Source organism: Schistocerca nitens, chromosome 7 (assembly GCF_023898315.1).
Source record: "Schistocerca nitens isolate TAMUIC-IGC-003100 chromosome 7, iqSchNite1.1, whole genome shotgun sequence".
NCBI lineage: Eukaryota > Metazoa > Arthropoda > Insecta > Orthoptera > Acrididae > Schistocerca > Schistocerca nitens.
This window is the reverse complement of record NC_064620.1, coordinates 43,701,294-43,724,137: the sequence shown is the minus strand read 5'-3', so window position 1 is coordinate 43,724,137 and position 22,844 is coordinate 43,701,294. Positions and strand designations below refer to the sequence as shown.

General features: G+C 40.0%; 1 protein-coding gene across 1 annotated transcript in view; it reads right to left on the bottom strand.

The window, feature by feature from the left end:
- The window catches only part of LOC126195465 (dynein axonemal heavy chain 1-like), a 963,710-nt gene that overhangs the window by 627,767 nt on the left and 313,099 nt on the right, over window positions 1–22,844 (bottom strand). Inside the window, exons 27-28 of the mRNA XM_049934091.1 lie at window positions 10,334–10,589; window positions 5,573–5,735 (exon numbers count right to left, since the gene is read on the bottom strand). Of these exons, the coding sequence (XP_049790048.1) occupies window positions 5,573–5,735; window positions 10,334–10,589 (419 nt within the window). The remainder of the gene's footprint in view (window positions 1–5,572; window positions 5,736–10,333; window positions 10,590–22,844) is intronic.

The window sequence follows — 22,844 nt, the reverse complement described above, 5'->3', positions numbered from 1 at the left end:
TTGCATGTTGTACCACGATACAGCGAGAACTTCAGAGGTGGTGGTCCAGATTGCTGTACACACTGGTACCTCTAATACCTAGTAACATGTCCTCTTGCACTGACGCATGCCTGTATTCGTCGTGGCATACTATCAACAAGCTTATCAAGGCACTGTTGGTCCAGATTGTCCCACTCTCAATGGAAATTCGGTGTAGATCCCTCAGAGTGGTTGGTGAGTCACATTGTCCATAAACCAGATTGTATACGTGGACGAGGAAAAAAAATTCCCGGATTTTTCCCAGATTTACCGGTTAAAAATACACTTTCTCCCGGATGAAAATACACTTTTTCCATGTTAAGTAACAGTATACTTTTCCTCGGAACGGTAACACTTATCACTCCTTTCAATGGTTGTGGTTTTATACACCGCCATAGAAATTCCCGGCACTTTAGAAAAAGAAACTCAGGGGAAAAAACACGTTTTGGAAAGATGTCTGATGTGCAGCAACATGTACACTGCATATTTTCGTATTACAGAAGCATAAATTCGAATTCCACCAAACACCACATGTTACTTTCCGAAGGATTGAAATTGAGACTGCAATGTGCTTTTGTAAGCCAGTCATAGCTCATGTCAAGCAATCTCGCCAGCCAATGACAGCAGACACTCAGAGCATAGGATACGTGATGTAGTCAGCCAATAGCAACATCACTGTTCAGTAGCATGAACACACAAATAGGAAAAGGTAATGGTTTAAATTAAGATACAAAGTGCTGCTACAAGAAAAGAAAAGCTTTTACATACAACATTGGTCTCTAAGATTAATAAGCTGCAAGAGAAGCTAAGCTTTCACACATAATGTTGATCTATTTTGCGCGTGTTACAACTTAAGATACATCACAGTCTTCCTAAAGCCTGTGGCACATTTTGCTGTTGGTGGATGCTTGTATGAGACTGTGTTTTGTTGTTGTATATGGTGCATTTAATTTGTAACTTGAGTTTTATTTTCGTTTTTTCCCTCTAGTTCGTTTTTTATTGCTGCAGTATTATTCTGCAGTAGCAAGAAATGGTAATATTCTTTGTTAGAGTATTGGTTCATACCAATCAAAGTTACAAAAATTTAACTAAAAACTAAAACAATGAAAAATTCCTGCCGGTCGCGGTGGCAGAGCGGTTCTAGGCGCTTCAGTCCGGAACCGCGCAACTGCTACAGTCGCAGGTTCGAATCCTGCCTCAGGCATGGATGTGTGTGATGCCCTTGGGTTAGTTAGGTTTAAGTATTTCTAAGTTCTAGGGAACTGATGACCTCAGGTGTTAAGTCCCATAGTGCCATTGAACCATTTTCGAAAAATTCCCGGAATTCTAAAAAATCCCCAGGTTTTTCCCGCTTTTTGCCCGGATTAAAAAAATTCTCAGGTTTTCTGCAGATCTCCCGGTTGTCCCAGGTCGTATACACCCTGATAAACGGCCCTTTTCAATCTATCCCAGGCATGTTCAATAGGGTTCATGTCTAGAGAACATACTGGGCACTCTAGTCGAACAAGGTCATTATCCTGGAGGAAGTTATTCACAAGATGTGCACGATGGGGTAACTTGTCGTCCATGAAGATGAATGCCTTGCCAATATGCTGCCACTATGGTTGCACTATAGGTCGGAGGATGGTATTCACGTATCATAAAGCCGTTACCGCACCTTCCATGACCACCAGCGGTGTACATCAGCCCCACATGATGCCACCCCAAAACAGCAGAGAACCTCCACCTTGCTGCACACACTGGACTGTGTGTCTAAGGCGTTCAGTCCGATTGGGTTGCCTCCAAAAACATCTCCAACGATTGTCTGGTTGAAGGAATATGCAACACTCATCGGTGAAGAGAATCTGATACCAATCCTGAGTGGTCCATTTGGCATGTTGTTGGGCCCATCTGTACAACGCTGCATGGTGTCGTGGCTACAAAAATGGACTTTGCCATGGACATTGGGAGTGAAGTTGTGCATCGTGCACCCTATTGTGCACAGACTGAGTCGTAATACAACATCCTGTGTATGTTCGAAAAGCTTTTTCAACATGGTGGCATTGCTGTCAGGGTTCCTCAGAGCCATAATCCATAGGTAGTGGTCATCCACTGCAGTAGTAGCTCTTGGGCGGCATGAGCGAGGCATGTAATCGACAGTTCCTGTCTCTCTGTATTTCCTCCATGTCCAAACAACATTGCTTTTGTTCACTGAGCCAGCAAAGCATGTAATCAGCAGTTCCTGTCTCTTTGTTATTTCCTCCATGTCCAAACAACATTGCTTTGGTTCACTCAGAGACACATAGACACAGAGCCCTCCTGGCACAAAGTAAATGTGTGGACGCGGTCAAATCGCAGTAATGGTCATCTAGGCATGGTTGAAATACAGACAACATGAGCCTTGTACCTCCTTCCTGGTGGAATGACTGGAACTGATCGGCTTCAGAACCCCTCCGTCTAATAGGTGCTGCTTATGCATGGTTGTTTACAACCTTGGGCGGGTTTAGTGATGTCTCTGAACAGTCAAAGGGACTGTCTCTGTGATACAATATCCACAGTCAACATCTATCTTCAGGAGTTCAGGGAACCAGGCTGATGCAAAACTTTTTTTGATGTGTGTATATAACTGCATCATATGAGAGAAGTTTGAGGTTACTATTAATATTTTCCACAAGGTCATTAATATACAACATGAACAGTAAGGGTCCCAATACATTTCTCAGGGGCACACTCAACATTATTTGTACATCTGACAATGAATCTCCATCCAAAATAATAACTTGCTGCATTGTCCCAACCAAAAAATCCTCAATCCAGTCAAATATTTCACCTGATACCCCTATTATCGCACTTATGGTAACTGTAGATATGGTAGCCAAACAAATGCTTTTTGGAAATGAAATAAAGAAATACTGCATCTACCTAACTGCCTTCATTGAAGGCTTTTGATGCATAATGTGACAGAAGTGCAAGCTGGGTTTCATATGATCAAGGGTTTTGAAATACATGCTTGCCGATTTGAAGGGGGTCATTCTGTTCGATATATCTCCATTATATTTGAACTCAGAATATGCTCTGAGATCCTACAGGAAATCAGTTTCAAGGATATTGGACAGTAGTTTTGTGGATCATTTCTACTTCCCTTCATCCAAACGATTGTGATTTGTACTTTATTCCAATTACTGGGCTTGGTTTTTGTTTGAGGGATCTTTGTTGGATTATAATTAAAATATGGGCTAACTCGGCTGTAATTTTAGTATAGAATCTGATAGTGATTTAGTCGGTCACTGGAGATTTTTTCAAGGTGAAAAATTTCACAAGTAACTCTTATTCCACTCATGTTTTCAATGGTTCAATGATTACATCAGGGCAATTCTCTTGGGTTCTCCCTTGTAAGGACGCATTTGAAAATTGAGTTGGTCATCTCAGTTTGTGCTACCCTCAATTTCAGTTTCTGTCTCATCTGCGATGACTGGATATTAACTTTGTTCCCACTAGCAGCCTTTACATATGACCAGAATTTCTTTGCATTTTGTGACACAACACTGACTCAGTTGGTCTTAACTGTTTGAAGCTCATCTTGTTGTCTCGCTAAAATTGTCCTTGAATATTAAACACAACTTGCTTTTGCACCTGCAAATTACAAAATTGACTTTTGTGTATATTTTACATAAAAGTTTGTGAATTTTAACAGCATAAAATTAACAAATAAGCCTTTTGTTTCTCTGGCCATCTTAATATGAGACTATTGCGCTTGTACAAGTTTAGAGCAAAATTAGTTTCTGCATAATGTTTACAAATGTCTTTTTATATGACTTGCAAGCACTGTAGCTTAGGTAGCTTTTGTTGTCCAATCTTAGCTTATTTCATGGCTTTATAGACCAAGTGTCTCATATCAAATTGTTTGTTTTGATTTCCCCTAAACCAATGTGATACATTGTAAACCTGTATTATTAGTCATCACCTGTATAGAGAGTAAAACCTAAGATGTAACAAACTGAAGTCACTGAGCAGGTAAGTTTTACACAAGTTCAGTTTTCATGGAAGTGAAGCATTCTCAAAAGAAATGCAAAATGCTTTATGAACCTAACTGTGTTAAAAAGTGAATCTTCAAACATACATCTCTGGATGAATGATTGCTTATTTTCAAAAGGACAAGAAGCAACAAAGGCATAATGTTAATCACATTCTGCATCTTTCAGCTTTGGCAGCAGGTAATTTATTGAGCACTGTAAATATACCTTTGTATATTAATATATCTAAAAACAAAGATGATGTGACTTACCATACGAAAGCGCTGGCAGGTCGATAGACACACAAACAAACACAATCATACACACAAAATTCTAGCTTTCGCAACCAACGGTTGCTTCATCAGGAAAGATGGAAGGAGAGGGAAAGACGAAAGGATGTGGGTTTTAAGGGAGAGGGTAAGGAGTCATTCCAATCCCGGGAGCGGAAAGACTTACCTTAGGGGGAAAAAAGGACAGGTATACACTCGCACACACACACCCATATCCAACCACACATACACAGACACAAGCAGACATTTGAAGAGGGAAGGAGAGGGAAAGATGAAAGGATCCTTTGCCGGCCGCGGTGGTCTAGCGGTTCTAGGCGTGCAGTCCGGAACCGCGCGACTGCTATGGTCGCAGGTTCGAATCCTGCCTCGGGCATGGATGTGCATGATGTCCTTAGGTTAGTTAGGTTTAAGTAGTTCTAAGTTCTAGGGGACTGATGACCACAGATGTTAAGTCCCATAGTGCTCAGAGCCATTTGAACCATTTTTTGAAAGGATCCTTTCGTCTTTCCCTCTCCTTCCCTCTTTCCTGATGAAGCAACCGTTGGTTGCGAAAGCTAGAATTTTGTGTGTATGATTGTGTTTGTTTGTGTGTCTATCGACTTGCCAGTGCTTTCGTAAGGTAAGTCACACCATCTTTGTTTTTAGATATATTTTTCCTGCATGGAATGTTTCCCTCTATTATATTTGTATATTAATAAAATCATTCGGATTCATGTATAAGACATATCTTGAGGTACTGTTTTATAAATACCACAATACATAACAGAATCTTTGATTCAGTACTTTGTTGACAAGTAACAAATCCAAGTCAAATGTACAAATAAATGGATTAAGCTTCCTGTCACTCCCACTATCTCTAAGTTGTCTCGCTCTGTGTAGTTAGGGAGCAAACTTCACCTACCTAAGACACTTTACAGAGGCAACTATACTTTAATGCCTTTACAGAAGGATATTCAAAAACTAAAAGAAGTTAAAATCAACAAGCAGTCACAATAGCAAGTTCACAAAAATATTCCAACTAAGCAACCTTACTCTGAACAGCTACTGGGAAATTAAGGAAGAAATTTGAATTTTAATGTTAACTCATCCCTAGCACTCAAGTCAACCATTTAACACAAATAAACACACCATTGTCACTGAGTGAAAGGCAAGTTGCCTCTATTAAAGATGTCCACAGTGCCTGGTGAAAGGTATGACACTGCATATTAATAGTTCCACAGCAGTTAAACAGTTAAGAAAATATCAATATAACAGGATAGAAAATAACAGTACCATTAAAAAGTTTCAGATCATCTCTTAAAAATTTTGGCACATTAACGTCTCTCAAAGATCTCAGTACTATTTGCCTTTCATCCATATCAGGCATTTCACGTTTCAGATTACCAGCAACTGCAATAACTGTTTTCACAGCTCTCATTCCAAAATCATAGTGATCCTGAAAATTGTGATATTTATTATCTTAGCATATGAGCATCATTGTAAGTACATTAAAATACAGATTATGTTTGATATTTTATTATGATATTAATTAATATGCAGTAAAAGATCTTTCTAAGATAAAGGGTAAAGTTTCAAACCTTTTGTAAGCCTTTGGATTCATGTATAAGACATATCTTGAGGTACTGTTTTATAAATACCACAATACATAACAGAATCTTTGATTCAGTACTTTGTTGACAAGCTCATAGCTGTGTGTTCCTTGGATGCTACATAAAAGACAGATTGTTGCTCACCATATAGAGTCTGGCCTCAGTGGCAAGTGATGGTGGTCATGTATGATTGACGTGTGTGTGTGTGTGTGTGTGTGTGTGTGAGAGAGAGAGAGAGAGAGAGAGAGAGAGAGAGGGAGGGAGGAAAGCCCAAACGTATAGAAGTCTTTTTGTTGTGCCTGTCTGTGACTTGTCTTCCCTATATGGTCAGTAGCAATCTATCCTTTCCATAATATTGTCATTATACCATTGTGGATCTTCCATTGTTTGACTGTGACAAGGACATGTTTGGCCTTTTATCAGTATACTTGTGTTGGCGGAGGGGGGGGGGGGGGCACACAACTTCTGTATAATTTTAAAAATAATAAGTTACATAGGCCAAAAGAGCAGGCAATACATCCAGTCTGTGTCAAACATATTTATTATTCCCCACTCCCAATCTAGTTTTGTTCGTGTCATACCATTTGTTAATATGATCATCTCTTTTCTATTGTGAGGACAGTACCCATGCAAAGGGAATGCCTTTGATACCAACTATTTCTGTTCATGCTAAATTTGGTGACCTACACAGTTAAAAGGTCTTTGTGATTTTTACCAAGTTGCAGATAGCACCTTTACTTGAGTTGCACCTTGGTCCCATCTGACACAGCAGCAGACTCCTGTGACCGTCTCAGTAAGGACATCATACGAAGGGTGACACAGGAAATTAAACAGATGTATTCAGTGCACTGACACAGTAGAAGTCACCAGCTGGGATTCTGAAAGGAAAGCTACTGCGTCATCACAACAGCACCACAGCTGTGAAGTTGCCGATGCAACAGGAAAGCTGGGCAATGTTGTCACAGTTGCTCAATGCTCATACTTCATGCTGCAATCTTGTTTTGACTGATACCATCCTAGAAACAACAGTGGACCTGTATTGCATTTATAACACCAATTCTAGATAAGGGTCATGGAATCATCACCATGGGCCATTTAGGATGGAAGGTTTGCACTAGTCTACGATTTGTGACAGGTCAGCCATCTACCACTGACAGATTCTGCCTCCACCCGCTGTGGACCTGCTGCTAGCGCTAAGTGTAAATGCTGCTGCTACTTCTAATGTATTATGCATTTAGTCTTTCTTTATACATCAAGAGAAAGTTCATATGAAAATGTTACTGACTTGTGTTAAAACTATTAAACTGCAATTTCATGTGGGAAGTTTGTGATTAGTGAATATAAAAATAAAAAACATTAATATTTAAAACACTGTATTATGCTTCAGTCTTATCATACTAAAAAACCTACACGACTTACATTTTTGTCAAGATTTGCAATGGATGCAATCTATTTATCTGATGACACATACCAGAAATGAGTTTGTGAGGTCATTTGTTGCTTTCTAAGTGGAGAAGCCTTTTGTTGCTATTACTGTTCAATAATGTTTCTATTATTGCCTGATGATTCTGTTTTCTGTTGTCGTGATCAGAGTCCAGAGAATTAAATGTGTTTCTTCCGAAGCATACTTATTACCGATTCCTTTTCCTTGTTGACTATTACAGTAAAAGCTAGTTACTATGGTTAATTTTCTTTGTAATTTCTCTTTATACACATTCTGATTATTTTTCTTTCTATCTCCAGTATTCTGTCTATTTATGCAATGTTAAGATGTTTTGAAAATTGTTTCACTCATGTATGTTATTTCCGGTTGCATAACTGTTTTGCAGTGGTGTCAGAAGACGACTGGACTGAGGATGTCACCAGCTTCAGCTTGCAGCATTACGAACTCAGACCGATTGTTTTTTCCTCTCCTGTTTTGGGTACAAGGGGAATGGTTAGGTAAGAAGACTGTCTTATGAACTTGATGGTGGAGTTTGGTGATAGCTCACAGTTCCACAGAAACACTGGTGTGGATTACACTGTCATGCATCCAGTGAAGTGCACACAGAGCAACCTGCTGGGCCAGAGCATCATGTGCACAGTCGGCACTAGTCACACGTGCCAACACTTGGTCATTTTGTTAAACAGTGTACTGACTCAAGATGACTTATGATTAGATGCAAGAATTAGTAGTAGTGTGTCAGTGTTACAGTTGATTATGTTATTACTGTTACATCGTTTCTGTAATTTTTGTATGGGTAGAGGTTCCACAATGTCTGAGTCTGATACACAGGGTTTTTCTACGCAAGAAGTGATTGAATATTTGGTAGGTCATCTAGTTCAGTTAAAAGCTACAACATGGAAATGCATAGGCAGCAAGTTGTTATACGAGAAGATAGAGACTTGTCCAGTTTGACCGTCCTTCATTAGATTCAGCTGCCGCCAGTTTGGTTAACCCCTTTTTGCACAAGACAATGGAGGATCTGTAGGCATTTATAGATGACCTTGTAGGCTGGGATATGGACAATGAGCAGTTGCTACATATAAGGAAATTGGCTTAATAGTGGGAGCAAGGACATATGTATCACGAAAACTTAAGAAATGCAATTACATTTGAGTACATTTATTGCGGTCTCGGGCAGCACTATAAGAAACAAAACAGTTTTAGATTCTGTTGTGAATAGTTGAGTGGAGTGTTGTATAGGCAAATTGAATCAGTGGTAAATTTTGTTGGCAGAGTAAGAAAGATGAATGGTTATACAAGTTGACAGGGAATGTTGAAATTGCTGTGGTGGCAGAAGAGCCAACACCGTGTTGCTAGAGGAGGCCGAAATGCACGCGTTTAATTACAAGGAGACTGGCGTGAGGTCTGGAACAGGTCAGAGAAATAAGACTAGCAAAACAGGAGGTAACTGGTAGAATACTTAACTTTAATCCACAATTGGTGAACATCTCTCTTGACTGTACATAATTTCCATCTAAATATAAACTGGTAATGGCGCCTTGCTAGGTCGTAGCAAATGACGTAGCTGAAGGCTATGCTAACTATCGTCTCGGCAAATGAGAGCGTAATGGTCAGTATAGCATCGCTAGCAAAGTCGGCTGTACAACTGGGGCAAGTGCCAGGACATCTCTCTAGACCTGTCGTGTGGTGGCGCTCGGTCTGCAATCACTGACAGTGGCGACACGCGGGTCCGACGTATACTAGCGGACCGCAGCCGATTTAAAGGCTACCACCTAGCAAGTGTGGTGTCTGGCGGTGACACCACAGAAATAAACAAATGTATTCTCCAGAAAGTGGAGCATAGGGTATTGGAAGCTTTCCTAAATGGTCTGCCACCCGATACATCAAGGAAAGTACATACATTAAACCTGAAGGACCTGGCTGCCACCGTCATATTAGTCACAGTGCTGGAAGAGATAGACATATTGACAAGAGCACAGATGTGCAGATCTGTGTCACCAGCAAGTGCCACTATAGAAGTTGCCAAGAGCGTCCAAACCACAGATAACTGTAATGGGTAGTTCCAGACCTTTTACCCAGACACAAATAGGAACCACTTCGTTCTAACTGTTATTGACCATTTCTTGCAATATGTTGCAATGATCATCTTTCCGAATCAACAGGCAAACACTGTAGCACTAAATAAATTGTTGCTGAAATTTGGTGTCCTTGAGGCAATGGTCATGGACTGAGGCACCAACTTCATGTCAGGGCTGATAAGCAGTTGTGCCACTTGTTGAAAATTTGTAAACTAAGAATTACCCTATTACATGTGCAAGCTATCGGGAGCACAGAATGTGTTCAATGAATGATCAGCAGAAGGCTGAGCTATTACTTCAATAGACATAATAATGATTCAGATGTTTACTTCCCATATGTCGTAGCAGGACATAATTCAAAAACCCACAGCAAGACTTACTGTGCCCATGGGAGTGTGTGTTCGGGTGCCTGTGTGAATGTGTGTACTACTGCTGGAGAAAGAGCTAGTGCCTGAATTATAGTGTGACGCTGTTTTGTGTTATTTGTTACCATGCTCTATGCATCAATCCACTATATGTGAGAGGATGCCTTTCCCTTATTTTGCATATTGCACCATCTAGAAAGTTCCATAACTGTTTTCATTCAGTAAGTTTATTAAACATAAAATTGTCAGGGAGGGATAAAATTATTTTCATTTTTTTATACGTTGATTTATGCATAGAAACTACACATAATAAAGCAAATGCCATTAGGGAAATAAATTCTAACTAACTGTAAACAATGAAATAATTTCATGATGGTAACAGGTTTTTTTCCTCCAATAAATCATCTGTCTGAATTTTTCTCTCAATACTCAAGGTATTATAAAAATATGAAAACTATGACAAGCGAATAATATTATCAAATCTCTTTACAGTTTTCTGATGATACAGAATCCCATTAACTGTTATTAATACTCTTTCCTATGGAACTATTTACCTGTGTACTAAGCTGTTCTGAACTCAGTTTAAATGTAGTGGTTATTTTTCTGGCAAGTTCTTTGGCATCTGAAAAGCCAAATGAAAACAAAGAAATTTCTGCTATGAGTGCATAATTTGGCACCATCATTGCAACAGGTCGGAAGAGGGCTTTCAGGTTGTCAGGCAGTTCTGTTCGTCCCGCATAACCTGGATTCATTGTTATAAATACGGCACAAGACTGTTTCAGTGCAATTTCAACGCCCTCGAACAGGAACCTGATAAAAAAGGACAAGAAACAAATGAAAATAAAAGTATCACAAATGACTATGATAAAGTCTCACTTACATATTATGATATTAAACAGAAACTGAAGTAGAAAGTCTGTCAAATCTTTTTTTGTTACATTACAGACATGATCTCATCATGCATTCACAATGCTGTTGACAGCACAGAAGCAGAACAAGGTAGAAAATAATTACTGCTGTTGAAGAGCTGTGTTATCATTTCAATAGCTGTTTGAAATTCAGAATCCATATGGCTGCAACAATAATATTTTATAAATACCCAAACTACTCCTCATATTGATTTTTTTAGAATGAAGACAAGCAGCATTGTTGTCAAAAACAGTTACCATGACAACAGGTTGCAATTATGATCAAAGAACAAGTAGATAGCTTCTTACATCTAGATCTACTCCCATACTTCACAAACCACTGCATACTGGATGGCATTGTAATACTTGTTACAGTTTCTTTCCATTCCACTCATGTATGGAAAGCAGAAAGAATGATTGCATAAATGCCCTGTGAATCTGTCATTATTCTAATTTTGTCTTGATGCTTACTGCAGGAGTCATACACAGAGAGCAGCACAAAATTTTTCTTCAAACTTTGTAAGTAGGCTTTTGTAGGATTGTTGGTGTCTATCTTCAAGTGTTTGTCAGTTTCAGTTTTTCTGCATCACCAAACATTTTCCCAAGTGTCAAACAAACCTGTTACCATTTGTACCACCCTTCTTCATATAAATACACTATCCACTGAAGTAGCTCGAGCAGAATGACCTCTTCAATGGATTCTGAAAATAATGATCAAGTGAAAACCAACTTGCACTTTTATCACATGACACTCTGAAAGCTGTGGATCAAGGCAGTAAACCAGTTGCAGAATTTCTTAACTTACAAAGCTATTTGAATCAGTACTGCACAAACACTTATAACCAAAAGATACTGCACAAACACTTATAATCAAAAGAACAATTGCATGGGGAATCATGCAAGGTATGTGACTGGATTGAGAATTTCTTGGTGGGGAGAACAAGAATGTTACATTGAGTGGTGTGTCATAGACAAATATACACTCCTGGAAATTGAAATAAGAACACCGTGAATTCATTGTCCCAGGAAGGGGAAACTTTATTGACACATTCCTGGGGTCAGATACATCACATGATCACACTGACAGAACCATAGGCACATAGACACAGGCAACAGAGCATGCACAATGTCGGCACTAGTACAGTGTATATCCACCTTTCGCAGCAATGCAGGCTGCTATTCTCCCATGGAGACGATCGTAGAGATGCTGGATGTAGTCCTGTGGAACGGCTTGCCATGCCATTTCCACCTGGCGCCTCAGTTGGACCAGCGTTCGTGCTGGACGTGCAGACCGCGTGAGACAACGCTTCATCCAGTCCCAAACATGCTCAATGGGGGACAGATCCGGAGGTCTTGCTGGCCAGGGTAGTTGACTTACACCTTCTAGAGCACGTTGGGTGGCACGGGATACATGCGGACGTGCATTGTCCTGTTGGAACAGCAAGTTCCCTTGCCGGTCTAGGAATGGTAGAACGATGGGTTCGATGACGGTTTGGATGTACCGTGCACTATTCAGTGTCCCCTCGACGATCACCAGTGGTGTACGGCCAGTGTAGGAGATCGCTCCCCACGCCATGATGCCGGGTGTTGGCCCTGTGTGCCTCGGTCGTATGCAGTCCTGATTGTGGCGCTCACCTGCACGGGGCCAAACACGCATACGACCATCATTGGCACCAAGGCAGAAGCGACTCTCATCGCTGAAGACGACACGTCTCCATTCGTCCCTCCATTCACGCCTGTCGCGACACCACTGGAGGCGGGCTGCACGATGTTCGGGCGGGAGCGGAAGACGGCCTAACGGTGTGCGGGACCATAGCCCAGCTTCATGGAGACGGTTGCGAATGGTCCTCGCCGATACCCCAGGAGCAACAGTGTCCCTAATTTGCTGGGAAGTGGCGGTGCGGTCCCCTACGGCACTGCGTAGGATCCTACGGTCTTGGCGTGCATCCGTGCATCGCTGTGGTCCGGTCCCAGGTCGACGGGCACGTGCACCTTCCGCCGACCACTGGCGACAACATCGATGTACTGTGGAGACCTCACGCCCCACGTGTTGAGCAATTCGGCGGTACGTCCACCCGGCCTCCCGCATGCCCACTATACGCCCTCGCTCAAAGTCCGTCAACTGCACATACGGTTCACGTCCACGCTGTCGCGGCATGCTACCAGTGTTAAAGACTGCGATGGAGCTCCGTATGCCACGGCAAACTGGCTGACACTGACGGCGGCGGTGCACAAATGCTGCGCAGCTAGCGCCATTCGACGGCCAACACCGCGGTTCCTGGTGTGTCCGCTGTGCCGTGCGTGTGATCATTGCTTGTACAGCCCTCTCGCAGTGCCCGGAGCAAGTATGGTGGGTCTGACACACCGGTGTCAGTGTGTTCTTTTTTCCATTTCCAGGAGTGTAGAAATACTGAAGAAAATAGAAGCCAACAACTACAATTTTACTTTATGATTTTATTTAGCTACCAGTTTTGGTGCTTCATTGGCACCATCTTCAGGCCCCTTATAGATGAAATTAGGTAAGTCATCTAGTCATTTGTGTTATTATAGGAACGACAATATCCAACTGGTCTCGGCAGGCTTCTTCTCAGTATACATGGATTCTTCAGATCTTGTTACGAGGCATAAAGGATCCACACCTACCGACAAGTCTACAGGAACCAGTTCGGTGTAGTGGTCCCCATAACAGCACAATCAACTAGATGACGTACAAGTTTTGTGTATAGTGGCCTGAAGATAGTGCCAATGAGGCACCAAAACTATAAGCTAAATAAAGTCATTAACTAAAATTATGGATGTTAGTACTGTTTTCTTCAAGTCTTTGACTAGCTGCAGTCCCACTCAACCAAACAAGATGCAGAATGTAGAAGTAAGTCATTGGCAAAGAAACGGCAGACTGCAATCCATCCGGCAGAATACTAGGGAATGGAGATTGCATACAAAAGACTTGTGTTACTCATCACAGAATATTACTCAAGTAGAACTGACAGGGGACACTGAATGTATACACAGAAGGAAAGCATGAATGCTCACAGGTTTGTCTGACCCACAGGAGAGTCTCACAGCGACACTAAAAGAAATGAAATGGCAAATGCTTGAAGACAGATGCAAACTTTTGGATGATACAAGCCATTGTGTATTGTTCCCATAGGGATTGCAAAGACAAGATTAGGCTAATTACAGCATGCACGGAGGCACTTACGCAATCTTTCTTCCCACACTCCATATGTGAATGGAATGGGAAAAGGCCCTTATAATTGGTGCAATGGGATGTAGCCTCTGCAAAGCATTTCATAGGGTTTGCAGGAATTATATCCCGACAGTCGTGTATTACCTACAACTGGGCCTATGTGGTCCTTCTATGTCATATCCTTAGAAATTGTAGAACTCGGGTATTGGTATGACAGATTCAAGTTGTGTGTCAGTGATTTTTTTTTTAAGTAAAAATTTTATATTTCTGAAAATTAAATTGTTAGCCCCTTTGCACATCACTTGAACATTATCTCAAGATCTGACTGCTAAATTAGTGTATGTGAACACATCACAGTGTGTGCTACACTTCCCCCCCCACCCCCCCCACCCCCCACCCGCGGCCCCCTCTACCCATAAAAAGAACAACCACATACCGTGAGGGTTTCTGCTGTCTTGAAGTATGCTTTTACCTTATGCCAGATGGAACCTCCATTTCTTCTACCTGTTCTTTCTGTAAAACTACTTTTACTACGAAGAACAACAGGCTATTTACTCCGTACACTATCTGGTTTATTGGCCAGACTTCACCTCAAACTCAATTTGTAGCTCGGATTACAACTTAGTCATATCACAAGAATGCTTCATCTAACAAATTTCTGTCAACAGATTCTACTCCTTTCTTCATTCTAGTTCTGTGATGACAAAAACCATGAACTTCACTAGGGAGGAGCTCCATGGTGTGATGCACAGTACTGCAGATTCTGAGCAACTACTCACAATAACTCAAACTCATCAACAGGGTGACTTTCCCCACTATTTGACACCCCAGGAGCACCTCAAACCAGGTTGTACATGTGGACAAGGAAAAAAAAGTGCCAGATTTCCTGGTTTATATACACTTTTTCCCATTTGAAAATATACTTTTTCCACAGGACTGTAAAACTTATCAGTCCTTCAAGCAATGCTTATTAAACCACCTTTCCCAATATTTTCCCATGACCTGTTAGAAGTAGGATCTTTTGAGGAGTTTCCAGGGAGTGCCAGAGAACAGGCTCTACTGCAATGCACAGCTACGATGACATATGAAGCCCTTGCTCAGTATTTGCTCTGCTCATATGCCTTTCATTGCATTTCTGTTTGGAATTTCATGTGTAGTGAGGCATCACATGATCACATACAGCATAATGTTCAGAGAGGATATTTGGAGTTATTGTACTCAGGGCAACTGTTTTATCATATCCTATCCAGATAAGGAATGCAATATAAGAAAGTAGTTCTTGGCAGAACATTAATTTCAAAACTAGACTCTACAATTTGAAGAACCCTAATATTTTGCATGTGGCAACTTTATCACAGATTTTTTAAATTCATACTTTGCGATTCTGTTATCTAGCATTTGCAACCAGGTTTATATCCACACAGCACTGCAAAACGCTAATAAGAAGGAATAAAGATTTCTTGCAAAAATTAAAAAAGGTTGTTTTTATATGCCAGAATTAAGGACAATACATTATTCATGACTTTTTAAAATGGTATAAAAAAATTAACAGTTATCTGTGAAGTCAAGAAAGTGTATAACTGGCACTTTACATCCTACTCCAATAGTAAATATAAAGCCTAGTGGGGAGTTACAATGATAAAACATGGTGTGCTGCCAGTCTATAATTTACCAATCAATGGCATCCTGTAAATTTAAGATGTAAACGACACAAATTAACAAATATTGTCAAGCATAGAGAACATAACAGGCAAGTGTTGAAACATGTGATTGAAAAACACTGTGTTTCTGGAAGGTAGATTTGTAAAATTCTTCTAAAGCTGTCAATATATTTGAAACTATTCAATACTACTGACCAAATTTGCCAGCTTAGTCACCTCCAAAAGAACATTTATGTATGACCATACATATATAGCATTAAAAGATCTCATAAAAGAAACAGGACACCAGAATATTCCAACAGGACACCAGAATACTCCAACAGCAACGGGATTTCGTAAACCATACTAAAATCCATAATTGGCTTAAAGTGCACATCTGTATGTCCATATTCACACTGAAGTAGGCCCCTACCTGGTATTAAACTTCTCAGTGTGGTTTTTGGGGTACCAATTTTCTTGGAGTACCAGCACTGTATTATCTCATGTTTGGTTATTTATTGTGGCATTATGCCATTCATGCCTGAAGATGAAAATGTGAAATTCAACAAATAGGTGAGACTAGCCAATAGTGTTGAATGAAACACTTTGTTTCAAATAAACTGGTTGCCTCTGCAGAAAAAACAAATAACAGCCAAATTTCTTTAGCAAACAAACAAAAATAACTCCACTGTTTGCCAAAGTGATTAACGCTTGATTGCCAATAATGTGGAAATAAAATAAAATCAGAGAACTGAAACCAATAACATATTTTAGACTTCTGTAATTATGTGAATTTTTTTTAATTCACTACCAGCCACAGAAATCTGTTTTGTTTTCACTTGATGTGAGAGTCATAATATAAGAGAAAATAGCCAACTACAAAATGTAAACACAGGTCACATGGAAACTAACTCCTGCAACTACAACTCTGCTCTAGACATGCTCTGGGCATGTGCAAATCTGGCAGCTTGGGTATGCTCAAAAATTTTTTACGACTAGCACCTGGCAGCTTGCTACTACTGCTTATACAGCCAACAGACACACTTCAAGTAGATAGAAGTGGGAGAAGGCACCACTCATACGCAACTTCACCTCTGCACTTGCACTAGCCCACTGGCAACTGATGAAACAAAACTAATGTAAACAATTGTGACATCACATTCATTGAAAGCAGATTGTTGTTACAAAGTACTGCATAGTTTTCTTCGTAAAGCCTTTGACACATTTTGTTTTCGGCAGGTGCTTGTGCGTGCACTGTGTATGCTTGTGTGTGCACTGTGTTTTGTTGTAAATGGTGCATTTTCTTTGCTATTTAAGTTTCATGTCGGTGATTTTCTCTCATTTATGTTTTATTGCTGAAGTGTTATTCTGCAGTACTGGGATAAAGTAAAATTCTTTGTTAGAGTAACAGTTTTTATCAGTCAAACTTAAAAAATTTAACTTAAAACCAAAGCAATGAAAAATTCCCATAATTCTAAAAAATTTCTGGGTTATTCCCAGTTTTCTCCCACATGAAAAGAATTCCTGGGGTTTGCCCAGATTTCCTGGTTGTCCTGGGATGCATAAAATCCAATCCCACAAACCCAGAATCTTCTCAATGCCTTAACTAACAATAATAATGTTGTTTAAACTTAGCTGAATGCCAATTATGAATGATTACTCAATTATACTACCTGCTAAGGGATAGGTGTTCCACAAAACCTGTGAAATTTTAACCAACGTATCTGAACCCTTACAATACACACACAAGCTAAAAATCTGACACACATCAGTTAAAATGTTAGTGGACTGAAGTTTATGTCACAGACTTATTTTGTTAGCAACATTATTTCTATTTCACAATGAAAGCAAAAATGTGTATACCGTGTTGTATGAAATCTGCATGATCCACATTAAGAGGTTTTTCAACACAGAAGGCCTGCTCATTTTAACATGATACTAATTATTCTCATGAACTTTCTACTGTTTTTTTACTTTAAATTAAAGCCATTCATTTTCAAGAACATGCAATTCCTATGAAGAAAATCCCCGTTTCATGGAATATCCAGCAACGTGCTTTCAATCTGTGAGGATAAACAAAAGATAACAAATTCAGAAAAACTGACTAAGCCGAGGCTGAGATTAGCTCATATGGTGTCATAAAGAAGTGAGGTTCCAAAGTTTAAGATTCCTGCTAGTTGTATGACTATAGAAACTTTTATTGGAACAGGCTTATATTGTTAGTAAATTGCTCTGTGAATAACATATGTGGATGTTACACCCTGTCTATCTAACCCATGTTAATTTAGGGAAGTGTTTGACCCATTTCTGAAAAAACTATTTGATGCAGGACCTTAATATTTTTACTGTATGTTACATGATGATAACAGAGTCAATTGTACTAAAATTTGCTTGATCCATTTTATAGTTTTTAAGAAGTACTTTTTTTAATTTATTTACAAAAAATATTAAGTTTTTTTTATGCAGAAAATATGTTTTTGTGAACTTCCTAATGGGGGAATATTAATGAATGTAGTACCAGAGGTGGCTTTTTATGTTATGCAGAGTCTCTGAAAATTTCATTCATTTATCTATGATAGTATCTGATATAATGGGGCATATGTACTGAAAATTTTAGTTTGCTGGAAACTGACTTTAAAGAAAAAAACTTTTGAAATTTGTTACTTACAGTTAATTAAAACTGTCCTAGTGCATATGATGGCCCTTCTTTGACCACTAGCAGGTCTTCCAGCTTCTTTTTCCCTTCCTGGATTTTTGTCTTGCTTTCTTGGCCATATTAGATGCAGACCTGTCTGCATCGGCTGTCTTCATTTTATCGCAATGTTCAGCCCAGTGATCATATTTTCACCACAATTAATTCCCAGACTTTTCAATAACCAACACTTTCCAATATTACCACAACTGAATGTAATAACAGCATCACGGACTCCTAGTTTCATTGTATGCATGCCTGCAAATACAATTTTAGGAAGGTGGTTCCAAATTATGCTGTTGAAACATTCATTTGGGTTCTGTGTCTGCCCATGCAGACACATCCTTAGAAGGTCAGGATGAGCCAAGTCTCTGAAAATAGGTTTAATTGCTGTAATAACAGCAGCAGGAAGAGAATGCTGGTGAGAATAAGCCTGAGCCCCTATTGTATTTGCACCAAGAATTTTCTCCTGATGGACACAATCCATGACATGGCTTATCATTAGTAAAGGATTTATGGAAGAATATGGCCCAAACATCTCTCTTCATTGTCTCCAGATTTTCTTTATTTCTCCTAATTGCCTGCCCATGGTATACCTGCAAGTTTTCTATTTCAGTTTTAGTTAACCGACCCTTTCCGGTCAACAATTTTCCATCTTCTAATTTTTTCACCTCATATCAACAGTTAGCTTTCTCAGCCTCGTTCCCAAACATTTTTGAACATGGCCTACATTCTATTTTGCTAATAATAGCATCTCCATATGGCTTAAGAGTTCACCACATTGTTGTATGCCTTACTGTCACCATCGCCCAAATATTTGGTGTACCATATGCCTCTTGTTTCTACGGAGCGATGAAATATTTGTTGTACTCCATGAACTTCCATACCATCTCTTGTTCCTCTAAAATTAGCAACACAGTTGTGTTCTTTATGTTCCCTGACTTTACATCATTTCCAATATTTAGACATTATCTCCACATCTAACACTTTACCGGTGTCTACACTCGTGGCAGTCACTACTCCATTCAGAGAAGTATGTCCTCTTTTCTGCCAACTTCCATCAAGTGCAACTGCAATATCTGAACATCCATCATTTTCTTCCACTGCTTCCTAGTAGCCAGTTTCATGCTTTCCTCACTGACCTTGTAAGCGTTTTGTCATATCGCTGGCTTAGTTGTGGAGTATCTTTGCAGGCAGCCGCATCTGTAGAGAGTCGAGCGCAGGACACGGAACTACTATGTTGTGTCGTGTGTAACTCTGCATGTGAGAGGCATTGTTAGCATGGAAGTTGAAGTGTTGCTACAATGCTATTACAGTAAAGTGATAAAATAAGCAAATGATTCAGAGGAAAGTGCGTCAATAAGTAATTTAAAAATGAGCAGTGCTGCTGATAACGCATTTGTGTATCCTCTCGTTGCGTGTCGTACTATACAGAATCAATCATTCGTGCCATGTTCGGTCTCCAAGAATGAACTAATGTGAATCATTAATACTATTTACCACAAAAGGGAGTATTTAAGTGCCAGTGTCTTGTAGCGAGTGTGTGAACGTGCATTCGATCATCGCATTCCGCACCATCAACAATCAACCGCACCGTAACGGTTACGTGCACACTCATACAACTGAGAACAGTGAACTGTAAATTTAACTTTGTGAACAGTGTTAAAATTTATTAATAATTTCAAGGAGGACTGGTTCCAGATATCTGCGTATGCGTGATGAGCATAAGAATTTTCACGTGATCATTCGGCTTCCGCATCAACAATCACCGTGTCATGTCAGTTACACGTACGCTCATCTGAGTGTCATTGTGGACTGGTAATCATCCATTAACTGGGACAAACACTTATGAATTAGAATGTACACAGTTCAACCTATGGTTTCTATATTGTCTCAGAATATAGATGTTCATACCAGACATAGGACAGTGTTGTGTTTTAATGTTGAGTGGTTCCCCTAAACCTGCTTGCATATTTTGACAGATAATTTCAGGCAAGCCAACAGCAGTGTGGAGCAGAACAACACGACTGCCGCGGGATTATCAGGTACATGGTGTCAACAGGGTTCACTGTCAAGAAAAGCAGAAACGATAACCAGTTTAAGGGTCCCCCACCCCCATTTGTACCCCTGGGCATGTTACAACCTCACATACAGCTTTCTCTAATTTGCAGTCAGTTTTTCAAATTTATTTGGTGGTTGATGTAAGTTCATCACTGAACAAAATGTTCTCCCTGCAGTCATGCCCTTGCCAATGAATCATAAGGCATAAACTAATCTAGTATTGATTTCATAAGGGCAAATTGCATCTAGTTTTGAAGAACTCATAAAAGAAATCACAGCTGAGCATTTAGTGCAAATTAAATCCAAAGCAATTGCTGGGCCTTTTTTCCCACTGGCACTCTCGCAAAGTTTCACACTCTGTGACTCACCTCACTATCTACATTGTACAAATTCAGAAATTACATCTGATAATATTCTCAAATTTATAATAATGTTACTGCACCCCTTGTCACTTACATTAAATTCACTGTAACTCTCTTGAAATAGTGAGAGGTTCTTTGATGATTCACTTGTTGAAGAATTACAATTAGAAACATCATTGCCAGTTGACATAAACTCTTGTACAGAAAGCTTTCTAAACTAATTTCCTCTAAATTGTCGTTTCTTGAAAATGCCTTTACATTTAATCACCTTCAATAAACACAACAGAACACACATAAACAAGTACTGAAAACGTAAGTATAACAACTACTCGCAATCACACTTGAACAAAACTAACCACATGTTTGAAAGCATGTTGTTTACAAACAGCAGAAACAAAAGAATACCAACTGTTGCATTCCAAGGATAACCAACACACTCAGGGGGGGAAAAAAAAAAGAATCCCTAACATGCAATGTAGGGGATATAAAGATCTAAAATATCTGCAGAAAAGTGGGTGACAGAAAAGTTGGAGTAGCACATAAACACACGTGGTAGGAAAATGTTCTTTAAATGCTCCAAAAAAATTTTTTTTCAGCAAAATCCTTTTCAGAGTACTTAAATAAAACCTTAATCTATCGAAAGATGATTAAAACCGATAATCGATTTTTTTCGACCTGAACCAGGCTGTGGTCTCCTTAAGCTAGTAGGAAGACATCAATTGAAGCTATTTAATATACATCTGAGGAGGCAGCACATTTTTCCAAAGTACCAATTCCAATTTTCCTGCTAATTTCTTTAGTTAAATCTAATAACAAATTATTTTATAAAGTGTAATGATATTTAATAATCAATTCAGTGTCTAATTGTGGCTTGTCTTGGATAATGTTTAACTCAACAACTGCCACATCACTAAAATGCCTCTTCCATTATAAGATCAAGAGAACCTTGAATGAATGCATGAATGTGAACCCACACTATGCATACTATGGCCTTTGACATACCTGGACCACCCTCCATAACGGAAAGCAGAGGGGTCAGTAACAGATTGTATCTTATGCGTGAAAATAACCCCATCATGGAAGAACATACCATGTGGATTGTAACAGGGATCGGTACTGGGCCAACTTCATTACTAACTTCATATAAATGACTGAGGGCAGCTGAAGTGCAGTTCTGAAACTGTTATGTTTTCTAGTGACACAACCATACCAATCAAGGATCCAAACACAACCCTAGCAGCTCAGATGATAGCTGGTCAGGTTTGCAAGTGGTTCACAACTCAATGATGCTTCAGCGTTTGCTGAACAAACCCATAATGGCAGCACAGTGGCTGCAGCGTATTTTGTATAGATCAAATGGCGGCTTTCACAGGTAGCCCTGCCTCTGATGGGGTAGATGTTTGTGACCAGACTGGAGTAGGTGGTAGTAGAAGTATGTATGGACCAGGTCTTCATCTAGGTTCAATTGCTGGGATAAGAGCCACGAGGCAAGTGGCTTGGAGCAGGGATGGACAAGGATACTAAGTACATTCCGTGGGCAGTGGAATACTGCATGGGAGGGTTGGGAAGGATAGCGGGTATGATATTCCTCATTTCAGGGCACGACAAGAGATAGTCAAAACCCTGGTAGAGAATGTGATTCAGTTGCACCAGTCCTGCTCTTTTGTTGCAGAGCAGTGGTCATTTGGGAGTTGGTAGGTGATAGGCAGGACAAGGCACATGACATTTGTTTCTGGATGGGACGGTAATTTTGGTCTGTGAAGGCCTGAGTGAGACCTTTGGCATATTTGGAGAGGAACTGCTCACCGCTATAGATTGGTGGTTATGCTGTATGGAGGAGACTTCTAGCTATGGAATGGGTGACACTGCAGAAGTGGAGGTATTATTGGTGGTTGGTAGAGTTTATGAGGACGCAGAGGACGAGGACACAGAGGTCAACATAAAGGAAGGTGACTTGCTGGGTTGATGAGGACACATGAAGCGAACCAGGGAGAAGATGTGGAGATTCTACAGGAATGTGGATAGGGTGTTCTCAGGCCAGATCAAGAAGATGTCATCTGTGAATATGAACCAGGTGAGTTGTTTGGGATTCTTGGTAGTTATGAAGGATTCCTCTAGATGGCTCATGAATAGGTTGGCATAGGATAATGACATATGGATGCCCACTGCTATATCTCTGACCTGTTCGCACGTGATGCCTTCAGTGGAGAAG